This window comes from Cuculus canorus, chromosome 12, assembly GCF_017976375.1.
Source record: "Cuculus canorus isolate bCucCan1 chromosome 12, bCucCan1.pri, whole genome shotgun sequence".
NCBI lineage: Eukaryota > Metazoa > Chordata > Aves > Cuculiformes > Cuculidae > Cuculus > Cuculus canorus.
Genome location: NC_071412.1, coordinates 17,302,827 through 17,315,277, shown reverse-complemented (window position 1 = coordinate 17,315,277; position 12,451 = coordinate 17,302,827). Strand labels below are relative to the sequence as shown.

Sequence of the window (12,451 nt, the reverse complement as noted above, 5' to 3'; positions counted from 1 at the left end):
GAGTGACTAGTGTGGCTTGCCTGGGACTAAGCCCGTGTTTGTTGGCTTTTAGAGGGAAGGAACTAAAGCCTCTCCCTTTCCTTTTTATTCCAGGAAGAATTCCCAGTGAAAAATGAAGGACAGTGCATGATGCCTGGGAGTTCGGTAGGTCCTACCATGTGGTGGAGCAGTTGGATGGGTTAGGGTTGAAGGACCAGTGGGGAAGGAACTCTGTACGCTTTTCCTGGTTGAAGACCTCCAGTGCATGTGGAACAGGAAGCCAGATGAGATGATACCAGTTTTCTCCTCTAGTTTTAAGACCCATGAAAGAGCTAAGAAGCCATTTAGCAGTGGGCTCGGTAGAGCTGTGGGGTTGGAGCTCAGGGGCTGTGCTCCACCATTCACAGCTGCTCATGCTCCTCCTCTTCTTCTTCTTGCAGGATGACAGTAAAAATTACCTCACGTTAGTGGAGAAGTATGGAGATGGGATGTTAGTGTGTGGGACAGGTGCCTGTGCTCCCACCTGCTGGAATGTGGTATGTTGTGGCCTCCTGTGATGGGACCAGAGCAATGCGCTTGTTTTGTTTCATTCTATCTCCGCCTGTAAAATCCTGCCCTGATCCCCCATCCTTCTCGGAGTGCTCTGAAATGCCTAAATGCCAGCTCCCTCAAGGAGCTTGTCGTGACGCCATGGGACAACCTGCATGAGGTCCGTGCTCAGTTGTCATAGCCCTTCTCTCCTCACCTGCAGCGATGCCTCTGCCTGGTCCTGCTGAAGGTGGCCCATGTCCTTCCCTTGTTTTGGGCTGTACCAGCTAAGGAGAGCTCCTGTGCTGGGGATGGATGTGGGCGCATGGCTCCCCTGCCTTCCTTGAACTGATCACACTTAGGGACTCTTTCTGTCCTTCTCCAGACACAGAGGAAGGAGAGCACTCCATGGGATGGAAGAGGCATCGCTCCTTTCACTCCTGACTCGAACACCCTTGTTGTAGTTGATGGTAAGTTCGACTGCTCGCGTATTTTCAGTCGTAGTGCTGTGCAAGAACGCTGGGCTCTCGCACCCAAAGAGAGGCCCCTTGGGGCTGCTCCAAAGGCTTTATCTTCTCTACCTGATGGCTGACCTTAGCTCTTCTTGCTTTTGCCTTGTCGAAATGCATGTCGTTCTAAGACAGAGCGTGGCACAAGGTTGTTTATTCCTATCCAGAGCATGAGGATTGAGTCTCTGTGTGGGAGAGGGTAGAGGGGAGTGGGAGCAGCAGGGAAGGGAGGGGCCTGCAGTAACTCCACTGCTCTGAACCTGCCAGAGGGAGAGATGGGGATCCTTTTCAGAGGCAAAGCAAGAATTCGTCCTTGCCACTCTTTAAGGAAAAGGACTGGAGGAGTCCTGCCAGATCTGCTCAATCCTAGGCAGTGAGGACTGGGCTTCTTGACCTGTGTCCACCATCCGTGTGAGTCTGTGTGCCCAGAGAGTTCTTGGTTCTTTGTTTCCTCCTCATAAACCCTTCTGCCTGCTCTGGAAACAGCCCTCTGTAAAATGAGCCTTCCTATCCCACAGGTCATGACATCTACTCCACCATCAAGAAGAGCCAGCAGAACGGCAAGATACCCCGTTTCCGTCGAGTGAGAGGGGGCGGAGAGCTCTACACAAGCGACACAGTGATGCAGAGTGAGTACGGGGGAAGATCCAGAAGGTGTAGGACCCACCAGGGACATAAACTGGCCTCTTTGCCAGTCTGCAACTGTGGACCACGCTAAGTACACAGCATAGCTTAGAGGGATGCATCCTCTCTGCTCAGCTGGAACGTAGCTCCAGAGCTCCTAGCTTGGGTTTGGTTGCTACTGGAGAGGGGTGAGGACTGATCTGGTCCCCATCTTCAATGCCAATGAAGAGAGACCCAGCGGTTTCCTCCAGCTCCCTTGCTGCCAGCTGGGGGAATTTCACCTCTCTGCAGCTGGGACAAAACAACTGACAAGGGAGTTCCTCTTGCTCAGGATGAGGAGATGAGGAAATGGAGAGAAATGGGTAGCAAGTCCCCTGTCAGGTGCTGGAAGGAAACATGGTTGCGTAAAGGTGCCCATCAGCTGTGGTGGAAACGGGAAGAACAACTTCTACTCTGGGCGGTGACTCTTTCCAAATCCCTCGCCAGAGTGAGACCTTGAAACATGTTGGGCTGTGCATGGGGAGGAGAGAGGGAAAGGATCCTCCTCTATTTCCATGATCTTATTGCTTTGCCTCCCCAGTGACCCAGGGGAACGGGAGATTATTGAACCCCTGGCCAAAGATAAAAGCTCAAATCAAATTGACACCAGGGCATAGCAGGACTTGTGCATGCAGGGCGACAGAGGGGGAGAGGAAGCAAACAGACCTGAGAGACGCAGAGCCACCAAGTAGATTGGTGACTGAGAGCCACCAAGTTGATTGAAAGCTGGAGAGGGGCTATTCATAAAGCCTTGTGGGAATAGGACCAGGAGGAGTGGGTATAAACTGGAGAGGGGCAGATTTAGGCTAGACATTAGGAAGAATTTCTTCACCATGAGAGTGGTGAGACACTGGCCCAGGTTGCCCAGGGAGATTGTGGCTGCCCCATCCCTGGAGGTGTTCAAGGCCAGGTTGGATGGACCTTGGGCAGCCTGATCCAGTGGGATGTCCCTGCCCATGGCGGGGAGTTGGAACTAGATGATCCTTAGGCTCCCTTCCAACCCTAACTATACTATATTATGATACTATGATTCCACATGTCACAGAGCTTCCTGCCATGGGGACACCAGCTAACGATGCTCAGAGGGACCCTGCTGGGCAGGGGTGTATTAATAGGAAGAGCATCATTGGGTTTTCCACACCAGATGCAAACAACAGTGCGGCTTCCTCCCACCGAGGGAGCGTCCCTCTACCGTAATAGCTCCGCTGCACAAGAAGGGAGAATGGGTTTCCGTTGCTGTGAAACAGCTGAGTCTTCACTGGGCTTTGGGGACTTGGCCTTCAAGGGAATGGGTGTGTGGAGTTGGGTGGGAGGGATAGGAAGGGGAACCCACTGGGAAGGTGGGATGTGAAGGTGGGTACAGGGGATGGGCTGGGACTTGAACTTTGCCTGAAAGTTCAAGTGAAATACAGTGTCTGTATTTCCTCATCTTGTCTGAGGGCGAGTGGCTGGGTGCAGAGCACACTGGTTTGGTCCCCACTGGTGTCTTTTCGGATGAAATATGTGTGTTTAGGTATTCTAAAGGCCCACTTCCCTTTTCAGACCCTCAGTTTGTCAAAGCCACCACATTGAAGCATGAAGAGCCTTACCAGGATAAGATTTACTACTTCTTCCGTGAAGACAACCCAGATAAGAGCCCCGAGGCCCCTAGAAACATCTCCCGAGTGGCCCAGCTGTGTAAGGTACCACCGGAATAGTGTGTGGTGGGGAGGCAAGAGTGTTACAGGGGTGGCAACTGGACGTGCCAGCTCACCTGCTGTTGCTGGCACAGGAGTTGGCCCCTTTGGCTCAGTTCTTTCCTCTGCCACAACGTTTGTGTGAGGTACATCCTATGGCCTTCACATTCTTTGGCTCTCATCTTGCCTTTAGGGGAGAGAAAGCCCTGTTCTGTCTTGCTGGGGTATTAGAGGGGTACATGATTGTTGCAGTGACCAGCATCAAATATGCCTCCAAAGTATCCCCTAATGATGCATCCAAGATGCTGGATGGGAGGGCATTTTATGTTCTTCTCTGCCAAACCCTGACTCCCTACTTTCCCTCTCCTCTAGGAAGACAAAGGGGGAATGAGTTCACTCTCTGCTTCCAAGTGGACCACCTTCCTGAAAGCCAGTTTGATTTGTGTCGACCCAGTCACCAAGGGCAACTTCAACTGGTTGCAAGATGTCTTCTTTGTCCCTGCAAGTAACTGGCGGTACTCAAAAGTCTACGGGCTCTTCACAAACACCTGGTGAGAGTCTTTGCAAAATGGGGGGGATGTCCCATCCCATGGCCCAAATCTTTTCTTTCAGCCCCTTATTTTCTCTGTCAGGCATGTGGGTGGAAAGCAGCCAGAGTGGACATGGTCAGCAAAGGCGCTGTTGAACACAGCCATGTCCCAGCCATAGAGATGGTGGCCAGCATCTCCTTGACCCTCTCTTTGTCTTGTTGCTCGCAGGGGAAGCTCTGCTGTTTGCGTCTATTCCTTTGAGGACATTGACAACGTGTTTCGGACATCCAGACTCAAAGGCTATAACGGTCCCAACCCAGAGATCAAGCCTGGGCAGGTGAGTGAGTGAATAAAAGATGCCCACATGAAGTGAAGAGGTCTGCTGAGGTCAGGAGAGCTGGCGTCTGCTCTGTTGCTGCTGGTGAGGGGACTGTCTCACCACTGAGCAGCCAGGTGAGAGCTGGGGCACTGAGGAAGGTTGTAGGCGCTGCAGGGTTGCTGGAAACAAAATGAGGCTGGATAAGATCCAACCACTTCATAGAAAGCAAGAGGAGACAGGCTTTTACATGCCTTGGTGAAAAGGTCTGCAAGCTCTCATGTGTTGCTGGAGGGCAATGTCTTGCCTGTGTTTGCTAACCCCATGGGTTTCAACAAGCCAACCTACAGCCCAGCCGTGCAGTTACAGCTGGACTACAACCTGGCAGCAAACAGCGGGGTAGGAGGCTGCTATGAGCAGCTGGGGAGCGGGGGCAGCGTGTGAGTCTCCAAAACCACACCTTCTGCAGGGATGATTGCTGGTGGGGCCTGGCATGATGGGTTGCAGGAGAAGAAGTGAGACCAACAGGGTGATGGAGGGGATTCTGCCCCTCTGCTCTCATGAAACCCCACTTGGAGCCCTGCGTTCAGTTCTGGGGCCTTCAGCCCAGTAAGGACATGGAGCTGTTGGAGTGAGTCCAGAGGGGGCCACGGAGATGATCCGGGATTTGGGGCACCTCTCATACAAGGACAGGCTGGGAGAGTTGGGGTTGTTCATCCTGGAGAAGAGAAGGCTCTGTGGAGACCTTAGAGCAGCTTTCAGTACTGAAAGAGGCTCCAAGAAAGCTGGGGAGGGGCTCTGGATCAGGGAGTGCAGGGACAGGACGGGGGTGGGGAGCAGTTTTGAGCTAAAAAAGAGGAGATTAAGATGAGATCTTTGGAAGAAATGTTTTCCTGTGAGGGTGGGGAGGTCCTGGCCCAGGTTGCCCAGAACAGTGGTGTCTGCTCCATCCCTGGAGGTGTTCAAGGCCAGGCTAGATGGGGCTTGGAGCAACTTGATCCAGTGGGAGGTGTCCCTGCCCATGTCAGGAGCTTGGAACTGGATTGGCTTTAAGGTCCCTTTCAACCCAAACCATTCTATGATTCTATGAGCAGCAGCCCCAGGACTTAACCCCAGAGAAGGCTTGTGTGCCATGCCTGGGTATCCTCCTCTGGGCTGGGGTATCTGCACTGTGCTCTGCTTTGCTCTCAAGCCCTTGAGCCTCATCCCCAGGGACCTGTCAGGCTCTGATGGTGGCATTTATCCCCTCTTGCCACAGTGCGTTTCCTCTGGACAGCACACCCCGAGTGAGACCTTCAAGATAGCTGACAGCCACCCAGAGGTGGAGGACCGGGTGGAGCCCTTCTCCCCCACCAAGAGCCCCTTATTCCACAACAAGCACCGCTATCAGAAGATCGGGGTGCATGAGGTCTCTGCAGGTGACGGACGCCGCTACAACGTGCTTTATCTGGCAACAGGTATTGGACACCATTTCCTTTGGAGTTCTGTGGAGTTTGCTTTCTCCCTGAGCGCAGGGAACACAAGGGAAGCAGTTGAGACCCCCAGTATGGAGCGAAGCAAGGGGCTGCGTTCCCAGTTTGGCATATGCTTGTCAAGCAGAAAAGAGCTGCCAAGTCCCAGTATGGCTAAATACATCCGATTTGGCTGCAGAGGCAAAGACAGGCTGAAAGCAGAATCCCAGCACGTGGGATTTACCGGTTGGGCTGCTTCAGCCTGTGGTAGGTCTCTGGGGACAGGTTTTTAAGGCAAGGGAGGGGTAGCACAGCTGTTCCCAGGTGCAGCTTTTCACTGTCAAGCAGAAATCCTTTGCAAAGGGACCTGCTGTGTCATCTCCTGTCCCTGCTCACTCCAGCACAGCAGCGCGGACTTCCTGCGAGGCCGGCACCTCTGGCTGGAGATGCAGCCAGCTGATTGGAGCTACTGGCAGTCCTGGGGCAGCCGGAGATGCTGCAGAGCTGGGGCCAAGGCAATTTAGCTGCAGGTGAATGGGATGGAGAGCAAAAGGTTGGCAAGCTCAGTCAGGTCTGACCTCCCCCCAACCCCGGGGGTCTCATCTTCTTCCTTGTGGTCCTTGCTGCCCAGAAGGTGCAAAGGTCCCTCCCCGTGTGCTTCCCTCTCTCACCTGCCTACCTCTCCAAGCTTGCTTCCTACAACACATCTCTTTTCCTGCCCTGTGTTGGGATTTATTCCCTGGCGCTTGTGGAGGGATATTCTGGGGGTTTTGTTTCCTAATCTGTGATTAAAAAACTGCAGACGGCTCTCAGTAGGTGGCCTGGGTTGGATTAGGGCCCACACATGCTCCAACTGTTCTGATCTTGCCCGAAGTCTGAGCTTAAAGGCAGCTGACGCTTAGCAGAGTCCCTCCAGGGAGCTTGCCCCAAGGTGCAGGGCTTGGCAAGGTGGCCGCCCACCCTTGGTGGGCATGGAGGCACCTGGAGTGTCCTAATCCCTGCCTCACCTGGGTTTACATCTTTCACCACCCCTGGTTGATGGTGGAGAAGGGAGTGGCTATTTCAGGAGAAACTATGCCAATACTAAATGACGACTCTTTCTGAGCCCTGGTTCCCTTCACCAATCTGACTCCATCCCTGGAGATGTTCAGAGCCCAGTTGGATGGGGATTGGAGCAACCTGATCCAGTGGGAGGTGTCCCTGCCCATGGCGGGGGATTGAAACTGGGTGGGCTTTAAGGTCCCTTCCAACCCAAACCATTCTAAGATTCTATGATTTACTTTCTTAAACTGCTGGTTTGGAATTGTTTAACTGAGGAGGGGAGTCAGTTTAATTAGAAAAGCAGAAAGGCAAACACTGAAGTTTCAGCTTCAGGTAAGTGGTTAGATGAGGCTCTTGCAAGACCAGGCCAGTGAACAAAGAAGAGTGGAGCTTGAGAGGGGCTGAGTTTTCTTGCTAAGGCTGTTAGAGCGCAGCAGATCAAAGCAGGCACAGCCAGGTCCAGAAGGGGGATGGGAAATGGGTTCCTCATGTTCCTGGAGAACAACTCTTATGAGGAGCTGCTTGAGGGACCTGGGGTTGTTTAGCCTGGAGAAGAGGAGGCTGAGGGGAGACCTTATAGTTCTCTGAAGCTCCTGGAAAGGAGGTGGTAACGAAGTGGGTGCTGGTCTCTTCTCCCAGGTAACAAGTGACAGGGCAAGAGGAAACGGCCTCAAGTTGTGCCTGGGGTGGTTTAGACTGGATATTAGGAAAAATTCCTTTGCTGAAAGGGTGGTGAAGCCCTGGCAGAGGCTGCCCAGAGCAGTGGTGGAGTCTCCACCCCTGGAAGGGTTCAAAAAGTGTGTAGCCATGGCACTTTGGGACATGGTTCTATAGGCACAGTGGTGGGCTGACGGTTGAACTGGATGAGCTTAGATGTTTTTTCCAACCTTAATGATTCTATGATTCTTGGCTGGGAATCTATGAATCAGGCTCTGCTGTGGGAAACAGTACTGTCCGGAGGATCATTTCTTAACAGAGCAAGCAGACTCATGAGAAAAGTCCCACCTTCTCTGGGTGGCTGGCTTCAGGAATCCAGTCAAGTCTGGCTCTGCGGTGGGCATTGTCCACCACAGTGAGGGCTGGAGGCAGAGCTGGTTCTCTGCTTGGCTTCCTCTCCCCTGCCTGCAGCACCCCAGCCTTGACTTTCTGCTCTCAGCGTGCTTCATCAGGCCTCTCCTCTGTTTCTTTCCAGACAAGGGATCCATCCACAAGATTGTGGAGCTGCCAGATGGGGTGCAGAACATCATGGAGCTCCAGGTCTTCCCAAAGAAGGACCCGATCCAGTCCATGATCTTGGACCACAAGAGGGTGGGTCTCTACCTGCTTCACAGAGCGGAAAACAGTGGGTCAAGCTGAAGTTTTAAAAGCAGGCAGCAAGGGAGGCAGGAACAGATGGATTAATGACAGCCCCTGGATCTGGGAGTGGCCTCTGGGTGGGTTTGTGGGGGTTTCCATAGCTTGCTTTGCTAAATCCTACCAGCTGGACTGATGTTCCCAGTCCTAGGTAACTCTCTGTGTGGTCAGTGGGCAATGGAGCTTTGCAGTTACCTCCTCTCCTCTAGAGGTGAGGGAAGAACAGGGCTGTTTACTCTCTGGGCCAAATCCCAGCACAGTGTTCTCCGTATGTGGTTTCTCTCTCATTGTTCATTGGGCTGATGTCCTGAGAAACTCTATGTGTTCAGTGGGCAACAGAGGTTTTGGACACCTCCTCTCCTCTGGAGGCAAGGGAAGAATGAAGCTGTTTGCTCCCTGGGCCAAATGCCAGCACAGTGTTCTCCTCCATGTGCAGTTGCACTCTCATTGTCCAGCCTTGCTGGCAGACGAGCTGCCAGACAGCACTGGTGCTCCATCCTGGAGGTGACAACACTGCTGTCACTGGTGGAGCAGTCTGGTGGGGGAAGGATGGCTCCTTCCCTTCCCGTGATGGGAACATATGGCTGCATTGCCTGGAGACTTCTCAGCCCCATGAGTGAAATCCACCCCAGCATCACAGTGAAGCGGTATAAGTGCTGGACACTCATAAGGCAGCACTGGGTCCTGGTGCCAAGATGATCAGCCCCTCTGCTTCTCTCCTGCAGGCGATGCTGTACGTTGGCTCAACAAATAAAGTGGTGGAGATACCCATGGACATGTGCAGAGTGTATCGCAACAACTGTGAGAGCTGCTTGCTGGCGAGAGATCCGTACTGCGGGTGGTTCAACGGGAGTTGCCAGTCAGTTTATCTCAACCGGTACGTGGTGCTGACAGCTTGCCCTTTCTCCATTGCCTTTGTCTGGTTGTTTTCATGGGAGAAATACCCAAACTCTCAGCGTTCCCCTTCTTGGCCAGGGCCACGCCTGGTTTTGAAGTCATCTTAAATCAGAGAGAGTGGCGAGTCCATTGTGTCCAGGCAGTAAGAGCACAGACGTCTGTGCCTCTGCGGTGCTCTGTCCCTCCCACAGCATCGCTTCTCCAGGGAGGGAGAGATCAATGCATTCGGAGTGGTCAGTACTTTTGGAGCACTCAGCCCCTCTTTTGCCGCTACAAACATCTGCAGCTCTGCTGACTGTGATGCTGTTTAAAGCAGTTGATTGTGGTGAATTGCTGAGTCCCACATTTGCCACCCACCAGCCTCCAAAGTGAGGGTACTGGGGGTGTTTTCCCTACCCAGACAGCAGCAGGTGTTTAAACTTCCTTCCTTATCTGATCCATCACATCCTTTATGGGCGATTCCGTTCGTAGCCCTGACATGTCTGCTTCCCTGACCTTAGTGCTTTGTTCATGCTTGTTCCCATCTGCTAGGGAGGTGCGGCAGAACCTGGACTTGGACTCGTGGCGAGGAAAGTGCCAAAAGGCAGATATTAAGGAAGGTATGTAAGGGTTTTGAGCTGTAGGCCATGTGTCCAGGGGATATTTGGGGCAGGGTGGCTGACTCTCAAGTCTTTATTAAGGCTTGTGCTAAGTGTTGCGACTCCTTGCTGAGGAACTGGGAATGACCATGCTGAGACTACCAATGAGACCAAGACACCAGGCAAGTCTCAGCTTGGAATTAATCACTAGATCATGTATTTATGAGCTGGGTGAGAGGGCTTAAGCTCTGTGTTTGCTCATATCCTGGGAGAAGAGTCCCATGGACTTCACCATGTGTGGTTCAGGTTTTACCATTGTTGTTAAATGGCTATATAACAGCCCCTTACACCCAACTGGTCTTCCCTCCTGACTTGGGGAATCCGTGGTTCCTGGAGATGCCTGTCTCATCCTCTCTTTCTCAATCTCTTCCAGTAGATGACTATCAGAACATTTCAGTTGTCCCTTTCTCCCGCTACTACCTCAACTGTCCCATTGAGTCCCACTATGCCACCTACAACTGGTACCACAACAACAGCCTCATCAAGACGTGCAACACCACGCACCCCCAGCAGGACTGCTTCCACTTCATCCAGAACGTGAGCCACATTCACTACGGCCACTACGTCTGCATCTCGGAGGAGGACGGCTTCAAGCAGGCCCTGGTGAAGGAGCGCCTGGTAAACCAGCTCAGGTTCATGTCCCAGAAGGGCCAGGGCACCATGACATTTGGCTCTTGGCTGCAGCTACTCCTGATGGTGGTGTTGGTGGAGCTCTTCCACTGAACACAGCAGGACTGTGTTCTCACCATCCTGGCTGCTGCCGCTCGTCCTGCACTTGCTGTCTGCTCCTGAGGCAAGATCGTCAGTCTCTTAGTTGCTCCTTGGACATTAATCTTTGACTGTCCCACAAGGGGTTCTGGGCAGCAACCCCTCTATCTTTGGTCTTGGTGGAAGAGTCACAGCGAGGAACAAATGACTGTGGGGCCAGATGGAGCAGGGTTTGGGGACAGGGAGGGAAGGGGGACGTTCACAGCACCCAGCAAAGCGAAGGGAGTGGCGTCAGCCTCTCCCCAAGCTCGCGCTGGTCGCTCTCTACCGATTATCGTCCTGAACCTAGCTGGGGTGTGGACGTTCAGGGGACTTCTGCCGATGTGCATGCACTGATCCTCAGGGCACCATGACTCCTCTCTTTGGGAACGTGCATGTGATGAAGAGGAGGAGCCAGCCCTTGGCCTTTCTAACTGATTGATCCATGCTTCACTCCAAGCGGGGACTGATGCCTCCAAGATTTATGGCTAATTTCTGTTTGGGTTGGCAAGCAACTGGAACGCTCCCAGTGTCACATGTGAGTCTCCTTCTGGTCTGGAGAATTGGGCTCTGGAGGGGTTTTAGGGTTTGGTTTCTTTTTTGTTTTAGAGCTGGCTTTGACGTGGGAGGGAGATGGGGTCCTGGCGCTGGAAACCTGCAAGCAAGGCCAGGCACAAAGTTAGCGTTTTGCATGGAAAAGCCTGGGAAGATGACTAGATTTGGGATGTGGGGAAGGACAGAGCAAAGGAGACGGGAAGAGAAGGTGGAAGCAGAGCCCAAACCAACCCTTGGGAGGCCTTGGGAAGATGTTTTAAACGCACAAATCCTCTGCAGGCAGCTAAGGGCATTTATCTGTGGGCAGCAGGCAGCCCCTGCTCCCAGCACCTCTCCCGCGGGAGAGGGACCGGGCTTCCTCAGGGACAGAGGCGTCAGGCTGCCGATCTCAGGGCGATGCCGACGGACCCCCGGGGGCTGTGCCTGCCCCCACCACTCCGTGCAGATCTGCCTCTCTCCCTCGCATTGAAGGGCCAGGGGAGGGTTGCTTCCCTTGTGCTTTGAGGTCTCCGAGCAAGACTAAACTGTGAAAACCGGGATGCTCTCTCTGCGCCTGTGTGCAAAGGGGGATCCCACACCTTGTCCAAACCTTTCCCAGCCCTCTTGACCGCAGAAATGCCCCAACCTTGGGTCATGTAACGGAGGGGGCATCGTATCTCATGCTTCCAATAACCTGGCACAGCTTCTGCTTCGTGCCTGCTCGGAGACGCTCAGGAGTGCCCTGAGGGGTCTTGGCAAGGGGGGAGAGATGCCACGTGCCTCTCGTGACCACAGACTATGGACAACGGGCCAGAGCTTCCTACTGCACTACATTTCCGAGAAACCCCCTCCAAGTCTAGGATAGAGCTTCTTACATCCCTTCTCAAAGCACTTTAACTTTGTGAACTAACAAATACCTATTTATTATCAACTGGCTATTACTGTACTTGTATAATTTTATAATATTCTAGAAAGTGGGTTCCAATTAGAGAAGAGAAAAAAACAACCAACACAACAGCTACCAAAAAAACCTTTCAGAGCTGTGACCAAAGTGAGAATGTGATCGTTGAAATAAAGAATGGAAAAGAGCAGGCGAGTATTGTGTTTCTCACCAGGAGCTGATGCTGCTGTGATGGTGGCCCTAGGGTCGCCCCCCATCATTCTTTCCCCATGGCCAAGGGGTCCCGTCACCGTCTTGCATGTCTTGCCTACCTCTCCAGCATGGGCTTGCTGCTCCCAGTTCAGGCTGGCACCATTGAATCATAGAATCATTAAGGTTGGAAAAAGCATCTAAGCTCATCCAGTTCAACCGTCAGCCCACCACTGTGCCTACAGAACCATGTCCCAAAGTGCCATGGCTACACGCTTTTTGAACCCCTCCAGAGATGGAGACTCCACCACTGCCCTGGGCAGCCTCTGCCAGGGCTTCACCACCCTTTCAGTAAAGGAATTTTTCCTCATATCCAGTCTAAACCACCCCAGGCACAACTTGAGGCCATTTCCTCCTGTCCTGTCACTTGTTACCTGGGAGAAGATCCCAGCACCCACCTCGCTCCAACCTCCTTTCCAGGAGCTTCAGAGAATGATGA

General features: G+C 53.0%; 1 protein-coding gene across 4 annotated transcripts in view; it reads left to right on the top strand.

The window, feature by feature from the left end:
• SEMA7A (semaphorin 7A (John Milton Hagen blood group)) overlaps positions 1-11,946 on the top strand; it is a 41,435-nt gene extending 29,489 nt beyond the window's left edge. For 3 of the 4 annotated variants that reach the window (XM_054077876.1, XM_054077875.1, XM_009568865.2), the window contains 12 exons: positions 94-144; positions 420-515; positions 893-977; positions 1,535-1,645; positions 3,222-3,361; positions 3,728-3,906; positions 4,114-4,222; positions 5,460-5,658; positions 7,886-8,001; positions 8,772-8,923; positions 9,475-9,542; positions 9,955-11,946. In XM_054077876.1, coding sequence (XP_053933851.1) covers positions 94-144; positions 420-515; positions 893-977; positions 1,535-1,645; positions 3,222-3,361; positions 3,728-3,906; positions 4,114-4,222; positions 5,460-5,658; positions 7,886-8,001; positions 8,772-8,923; positions 9,475-9,542; positions 9,955-10,304 — 1,656 coding nt within the window. In that variant the 3' untranslated portion in view covers positions 10,305-11,946. The remainder of the gene's footprint in view (positions 1-93; positions 145-419; positions 516-892; positions 978-1,534; positions 1,646-3,221; positions 3,362-3,727; positions 3,907-4,113; positions 4,223-5,459; positions 5,659-7,885; positions 8,002-8,771; positions 8,924-9,474; positions 9,543-9,954) is intronic. The other variant, XM_054077874.1, reaches the window with a different exon arrangement.
• The last annotated feature ends 505 nt before the right edge of the window (positions 11,947-12,451 follow it).